This window comes from Rana temporaria, chromosome 2 (genome assembly GCF_905171775.1).
Source record: "Rana temporaria chromosome 2, aRanTem1.1, whole genome shotgun sequence".
In the NCBI taxonomy this organism is placed as follows: domain Eukaryota; kingdom Metazoa; phylum Chordata; class Amphibia; order Anura; family Ranidae; genus Rana; species Rana temporaria.
The window spans coordinates 372,081,545-372,089,888 of NC_053490.1; the positions used below are offsets into that span (position 1 = coordinate 372,081,545).

Genomic DNA, 8,344 nt, shown 5'->3' on the forward strand with positions numbered 1-8,344 from the left:
GCTTTATTGTGTATCTTTGAAAAATACAATAAAAAACATTTGAAAACAAAAAAATGCACTCCACCCATCATTCATTCACAGATCCCTGGCAGAAGGACTTGTAGTTTCAATGGGCTGCAGGGGCACTGATGAGCAATGACATGTCCTCCAACTTTCAAACTGAAACCCAAAAAATGACATGTCTGCAGGAGCCTACATTGTACTTTTTACTCATGATCTACTGATGCAATGCTTTTCAGGCTCTCCAGGAAAAAAATAAATGTAAAAAAAATTTAGCCAAAAAATATATGCATTGACTACTTTTTCTATAAAGCTGAACTTGGCCTTTAAAAACAAAGGGGTATCTAAGTGAAGATGGTATGCAAGGTGCAGAATTTAAGAATATAAATCTACAACAAAGCATTTAGAACTCACATTTAGTCTGATTATATTGTTCTTTTCTTAGTCTCCCTCATTAACATGCTAATGAAACTTAAATAAAACCTGTATTTACTACACAACTGGTAATGTGATCATTAGTTTTCGGTGCCTCTATATGCATTACAGGCACATCATGGGACTGGTAGAAGGTACCCGCAGGGATCTGCCAGAAAACATCAAAGAACCCAGCCTCGGTACACTGTTCAAGAGCCCTTAACCCAGATGCAAGCAGTGGGCTGGTTCCTGGTAGGATTTATGAAGCGAGGGTGTCAGTCTGGAGTTTGTGTTCTTAGGCAAGCTGCATTTACAGCAGAGACTAGCTCTATCTGACTTGTTGCAGCTTGTAATGCACACAATGAAGTGCTCACAGTGTGCAGTGGAATCAGTAAGCAATTTCAATATAGTAGATCATGTAAAACACTGCAAGACTGAAGGTATGGCTGGATTTCAGTTTTAAAATGGTTGCAAACCCTCTCCTATACCCAGCGAAGTGAATAGACTCAGATGATACACAGAGATGAAACAAATCTCCCTGCTTAAGTTTTACTGGTATATCTTTTGTGCCTTTCCCTTTCTAAACTCTGAAAAGTGCAGATTGTGTTAAAAATCTCTTTCTTCCTCTCTCATCAGTGGATGGGGAGTTTGGGCTTACACTGTGTGAGAGCTGATTGGAGGAAAGGCACACACCCCCTCCACACAGGCAGAGGAGCGAAGGAGCATGCAGAGCTGTAGTCTGAATAGACAAGCTCTCTGCTTATCTACCTCTAAGCTTCCTCACCGACCCAAAATTTTCAGCTGCTGCAAATTTTTTAGAAGTGACTGCTGATAACAGAGGAACGGAGCAGCAGAAAGACACAGCACTTAGAGCTTTGGAGAGAGATCAGTAAACACTAATATATATATGTGCCTAGGTCAAATTTCATGAATGGGGTTTACAACCACTTTAAAAATATGTGTAAACACAGTTTTATTTTTTCTTTGATATGTTGGGGAAGGATTGTAACTGCTGTGCTTTTTTGCTATATGTGTCTTATTAGGGAGATTTCCTTTCACTTTATGTACTGCAGACCTAACAGGAAGTAAGGAGATATCTTTCCGATGTGAGGGAAATCCCTTCCTAGACAACTGTAAGATTTCCCCTCTATTCTTGCTGGTAGCAACACAACATTTTGGATTTATCCTCACTTTCATATGTGGAGAAACTCGAGATTAGGACAAAGAGTAACTCATCCAAATGGGACACAGACTGCAATATAAACCTAAAAAGCAGTTCTAACCCACGATCCATCCCCCCAAGCATTTAGTTATACTTTAAATACAACAGAGAAAATTGTAATTAACAAATATGAACAAGTTACACCCCTGAATACATTTGCATTGGGAGAAAAAAAAAACAAGTAGTGACATTAAAAGAAAGGAGGAAGACATTTCAACATACTTGTTCATTGACTTTTGCATGGGAAGGTCCATGATGAATGAGAAGTCGTACTATTTGAGCATCTCCCTTCCATGCTGCAAGATGCAGAGGAAAACAACCTTTACAGTCGGCAATGTTCGTCACAGCCTCATTCCTCAGAAGAACTTCCACAACTTCCCTGATGGAGTAAAATTTGTCACAGCATTAGGCGATGTACAACATGCAAATTTACAGAAACTCATGTCAGTCTGGTACTTATAAATATAATGCAACAATAAATATAAAATCTGAAACAAACAAGAGACAAAAGCTGGGAACAGGTCACAATCTGATGCACAATCTCCTTTGGATCTGTTAGCAGTTATCAGATAGGCGAGGGCCTACTTGATAACACATACATTAATTGGAGTGTTTAGATGAGAGCTGTCCAGCTGACTTCTCTCGAGTTGAATAACCCTGATGCAGAATACAAGCAGGGTGCTCTCCACCCTATTCCTTATCCAATGCTACCACACTTCCCTGACTGTCCAGCAGGTTATGTGCATGCTTGCAGAAGACTCCAGAAGGACTACAACTCCCAATGTTCCCTGGGGCAGACGCAGCACTTACAGAGGTTGGTGGTAGCTGGGGGTTTCTAGGAAATGTCCTCTAGGCAGCTACAGGTTTTTCTGAAGCTGGCTTCTACAAAGAACCAGGAAAATCTGAAGCACAGCCACTCTTGACTCTTTTCTGATCAGACTATGTGAGAGTCATTGACGCAGCAAAGCGAGAGCTTGGGCAGTGAGGGCAACCTACAGTGGAACAAAGGAGAAGTGAAAGGTCTAGCACTCACCAAGTAAAATGGGTCACTTAGCTGGCAGCATCTAGGTACAATGTCAGTGTCACCACAAAGGTGGAGGAAAGGTAGGCACCAGTTGTGGTGCCAGTGTCACATAAATGGTGGAAAGATGACAGCCAGCTGCAGTGCCAGAGTCACTGGAATAGTGGCAGCCAAGTCAGTGAGGGGAAGGGGAGTGGTTAGCGATACTTCTGTCACTGACATCAGTGGAGGGGTGTTTATTACTGCTGTCAATGTCCCTCATAACAGAAGAGAGTGTTTTTTATTGTCGTCACCAAGACTAATGTCTGCATTATTGATGCTGCCACTGAAACCAAAGCTAAGTGTTATTATTGCTGCCACTTACTGCGTTATTACTGCTGCCAATGACAGCAATGAAAGGGGTTTTATTACTGATGCCTATACTCTAAACGCCACTTCGCAGAAAGCCTGATGTGGCCATGCCTGTGGAAACACATCACTTCCTTACAGGTTGGTGTGAGAAGGGAAAATGGTGGTGGTGCAAAGGTGAGAGAAGACGCCGCCTAGCATGGCACTTTCAAAAGAGGGTCATCACTCTTATGGGTATGTCTTTTCTTGGTTTTATTAAAATACATACAGTGAGTGAAAAAAATATTTGATCCCTTGCTGATTTTTTTTACATTTGCCCACTGACAAAGAAATGACCAGTTTAATTTTAACAGTGAGAGACAAAAAAAAAAAATCAGAAAAACATTTAAAAAAAGTTATAGATGAATTAGTAATTGATTTCAATTTTTTTGAGTGAAATAAGTATTTGACCCCTACGCAAAACATGACTTAGTATTTGGTGGCAAGAGACTTGTTGCCAATCACAGATCAGACGTTTCTTGTAGTTGGCCACCAGGTTTTCACACAGGCTGGCTGGCTCGGCCACTCCAGGAGCCTAATGTGCTTCTACTTGAGCCACTCTTTTGTTGCTTTGGATGTGTGTTTTGGGTCATGGTCGTGCTGGAATACCCAACCACGACCCATTTTCAATGCCCTAGCTGAGGGAAAGAGGGTTCCCACCCAAGATTTGATGGTACATGGCCCTGTCCACCATTCCTTTTGATGCAGTGAATATGTCCTATCCCCTTAGCAGAAAAGCACCCCAAAGCATAATGTTTCCACCTCCATGTTTGACAGTGGGGATGGTGTTCTTGGGGGTCATAAGCAGCATTCCTCCAAACACGGCGAGTTGAGTTGATGCCAAAGAGCTTGATTTTGGTCTCATCTGACCACAACACTTTCACCCAGTTCTCCTCTCAATCATTCAGATGTTTATTAGCAAATTTCAGGCGTACCTGTACATGCGCTTTCTTGAGCAAGGGACATTGTGGGCGCTGAAGGATTTCAGTCCTTCATGGCGTAGTGCGTCATCAATTGTTCTTATGTAGACCTACACATCTTGACCCTTACATCCTTGGACAGCTCTTTGGTCTTGGCCATGGTGGAGAAATTGGAATCCGATTGCTTCTGTAGACAGGCGTCTTTTATATAGGTAACAAACTGAGATTAGGAGCACTCCCTTTAAGAAAGTGCTCCTAAACTCAGCTTATTACCTCTATAGAAGACACATGGGAGCCAGAAATCTTGCTGATTGATAGGGGATAAATACTTATTTCACTCATTAAAATGCAAATCAATTTATAACTTTTGTTGGAAATAATTTTTTTGGGGATATTTTGGTTGTTATTCTGTCTCTCAGTGTTAAAATAAACCTACTGTAAAAAAGAATTATAGACTGGCAATTTTGTTTGTCACAGCAAACATACAAAAAAAGGAGGGGATCAAATCCCCCCCCCCCCCCCCCCCCATTGTATGGTCGGTGCTTAATATTTTTGAAATGGAGGAAAAATAAAATAAAATGGTTGATTTCACTCGACTTGTAGAGACATTCACAGCATGGTGCCTGTATGTTGGGTTAAATGACGGATGAAGACACTCGGAAGAATCCAGGAAAGAATATATATCAGAACCTGGCAAGGGACGCAACAATCGTATCACTGGTATAGAGGCAGGAATTTGCAGAATGTAAATATTCTCTTGCAATACACATGCACGCGTTATATAAAAATAAATGTATCTGTCCAATCAGACTAGGGGCAGCTTCACACTGATCCACTGCGCTTTTGGCTGCAGTGCACCTGTGGTTTTCGTTAGCTTTGCTTTCCCGTAGACTTCTATTATGTCTTTCCGTTTATGTGCATTTTCTAAAAGCGCATGAAAACACGCAGCTAACCATTACAAAAAAAAACGCAGGCACACTTCGCTGCACCCGCACTGTGGCCAAAGCACACGGGGGCAGTGTCAACACACCCTATAACATCTGCAACCAGCTTTCAAGGGTATTTGATGACAATCGCTTAATATGCTGTTTTTAGTCAGGTCAGCTGGCAATCCCATGTCTGTAGTTGTTGACAGAGCAAATAAACTGTTAGGCTACATTCACATCAGTGGGTAAGGCCAAAGTGAATTGTAGCGGCTCTCAGAGGGTAGGTGTGGTCACCGGCGCTGTCCACTCGATTACCTGCAGTGATTGGCACTGGATGCACACAAAGTGTATCCAGCAGCGATCACCGCAGCTAATCACTGGTTGTGCAGTCAGCCACAAATAGCTGCGGCTAACCGGTCATTCTAGTGGACGAAGCCAACGGCCACACCTAGCCACAGAAGGAACCTCCGATTCCTGCTGCTACTATTCGCACGTGTGAATGTAGCCTTAGAAGGAATAGTTGATCATCCAGGTTGGAAAGCCGGTGTCAAACACGGCCACTTCCCCATTTAAAAGCTTACTACCGAGAAAACCTAAAATAATAATACTCAAAGCTCCTAATCGTCTCAAAACGCTTGAGGTAAGGTTCCTGTTAAGCTCCACCACTTCCATTATATGTGATTTGTAATTATAATGTGGAAATTTCAAGCACTTACTTGTGTCCATTAAGAGAGGCGTGATGTAAAGGGGTGTATCCTGAGCTATCAACACAATTCACATTGGGGCCACGCCAGATACTGTAGAAATAGAATTAGAAGAAAGACTTGCATTATTAATTCACACATTTTGGTCAACTACTGTAACAACAAACATAACTGTATTAGATTTAGAGGCTTGTTCTAATATTTATTTACTTGCCAAAAGCCTTTAACATTCTATTGGAATATTTTTATTTATTTTTTCCCCTTAAAAAGAAAAGAAACCGTCACTAAGCCATTAAATAAATGTGATATTCTTTATAGGAAAAATAGCATTCTACATATTAATGCACAATTTCATTGTTGGATTTTGTTCTTTGGGGGAAATAAATCTTGTTATTTATTTTAATTTAAGAAATTACAAACCTTTACATGTATAACACGCTTTGTTAGAACTGTGCATCAATATACTGATATGTATTTTTTCAAAAACATTTTTTTGGGGGGGGGGGGGGAGAAAAATTATAATTGCAAAATTGTAAATTCCATAAAATGGAAAGTTGGCCAATTGGCAGAGTACAATGAAGCAGTAAGCATGCTTCGCCAAGATATTTATCTGCCCACACAAAACATACAAATGATAATACGTTATTTTGGAAGCTCAAAACAGGTGCAGGTTACAAATATTCCAAAAGTGCAAACTTGAAATAAAAGAAAAACATATGGTGGATTGGCAGTGTGTGTATTGCAGCACTGTATTCATGAAAATGACGAAGAAACATTGGCATTAAATTAGGGCCGAAACTACCGTATTTATCGGCGTATACCGTGCACTTTTTTGCCCTGAAAATCAGGGCAAAATCGTGGGTGCGCGATATACGCCGATACTCGCTTCCCACGCTGTGTTTGAACCACTCCGTGTACTGTGCTCGGTATATGTTGGCGGAGTGGTTCAAACACAGCGTGGGAAGCGGGGATCGGCTGAAAAACACAGCGGGGAGGACACCACGATGGCCGCCGAAGGACGCCGGGCAAGACACCGACGAGGGGCATCCAAACTGTAAGGATTTCTTTTTTTCCCAGGAATTTTCCTTCTAGGTTGGGGGTGCGCGCTATACGCCGGGGCGCGTTATATGAAGATAAATACGGTAATCAATTAATCGACGACTAATCGATTATGAAATTAATCGATTACAATTTTCATAATCAGGTTAAATCAACTAAAATGAGCCCTTTATAGTACAAAAAAGCAAATCGCTACTGTAAATATTACTTTCACTGTCCCACAGTAAAAAAATTAACCCCTTACAGTAGCGATTATTTGCTCTTTTAACCCCATTATGTTACTAAACATCTCAGGCCGGGGTCACACATCTGTTTTTTGGTGCTTTTTGCAGAAACACACTACAGTTCATTTACACATTTTCCTATGGGACACGTTCACATCCATGATTCTTTATCAGCTGCTGCGTATTTGGAAAGGGCAAGGACTTTTTAACGGTGCCATTTTTTTTTTTTTTTTTGGTTCACAATACTTCAATGGAGAAGCTGCAGAAAAGCATGTAAAGTGTTTTTGCGGCAATTTGTGTTTTGTTATCTGCCCAACAACAAATTGGCCCAAAAAAATTTAAACATTTTAATATATATTTTTTTTTAAGGCTATTATCCAATTAATAGATTAATCGAAACAATAATCGGCCAACTAATCGATTATGAAAATAATTGTTAGTTGCAGCCCTAGCATTAAGGTAGTAAGTATAAAGGGGGGGGGGGGGGGTTTCCTGCAGCACAGGAGGTTTTTTACCTTAAGGCAGAGAAGGTATTAAAAAGAGACACTAATGCCCCTTTCACATGTTTTTCAGGCGGTAGAACGCCTAAATACCGCCTGAAAAAATCCTGCCCTGCAGTCTTCAGTGTGAAAGCCTGAAGGCTTTCACACTAAAGCGGTGTGCTAGCTCCAAATGTCCTGCTAGCCGCATCTTTGGAGCAGTGAAGGAGCGGGGTGTTTACTGCTCCTCTACCGGTCCTTCCCATTAAAAACACTGAGAAATCGCAGTAATACCGCCTGCAATGCGCCTCTGCAGAGGCGCATTGCGGGCGGTATTAACCCTTTTTTGGCCGCTAGCAGGGGTTAAAACCGCACTGCTAGCGGACAAATATCACAATAAAAACAACGGTATAGCGGCGCTAAAAATAGCACCGCTATACCACCAGCGCACCTCCTGCGCCCAGTGTGAAAGGGGCCTAAAGGTTCCCTTTAAAAAACAAAAAAAAACAAACACACAACAAACATGTTATACTTACCTCCACTGTGCAGCTCGTTTTGCACACAGTGGCCCCGATCCACGTCTCCTGGGGTCCCTCAGCGGCTGTCTCGGCTCTCTCCCATGAGGGTTAGTTCTTGAGGGTGCGCTCCCGTGATACAGCCGGCGGCTATAGCCACAGGCGGTATCACTCTGGCCTGCCCCTGGCGCGCCGCGTCATTGGATGTGATTGCAGCCGCGCGAGCCAGTGGCTGCGCTGCTATCAATCCATCCAATCTAGCCAAACGGCCAGACTGAGTGGGGAAGAGGACGTTGGGGGCGAGTGCAGCAGGTGAATGGGCTCAGGTAAGTAAAACGGGGGGGTGCCGTCATTGCCAGTTTTTTTTTCACCTTAATGCGGGAGACTTCCGAAGATCCCAGCTGTGCATGCGCCGCTGCAGTCAGCGGCGCATTGCGAGGGTAAGATCTCCTAAACCGTACAGGTTTAGGAGA

General features: G+C 42.3%; 1 protein-coding gene across 7 annotated transcripts in view; it reads right to left on the reverse strand.

Moving 5' to 3' along the window:
• ANKS1A (ankyrin repeat and sterile alpha motif domain containing 1A) overlaps nucleotides 1-8,344 on the reverse strand; it is a 167,590-nt gene that overhangs the window by 139,975 nt on the left and 19,271 nt on the right. For all 7 annotated transcript variants that reach the window (XM_040337793.1, XM_040337792.1, XM_040337790.1 and 4 more), the window contains exons 2-3: nucleotides 5,607-5,687; nucleotides 1,859-2,015 (exon numbers count right to left, since the gene is read on the reverse strand). In XM_040337793.1, coding sequence (XP_040193727.1) covers nucleotides 1,859-2,015; nucleotides 5,607-5,687 — 238 coding nt within the window. The remainder of the gene's footprint in view (nucleotides 1-1,858; nucleotides 2,016-5,606; nucleotides 5,688-8,344) is intronic.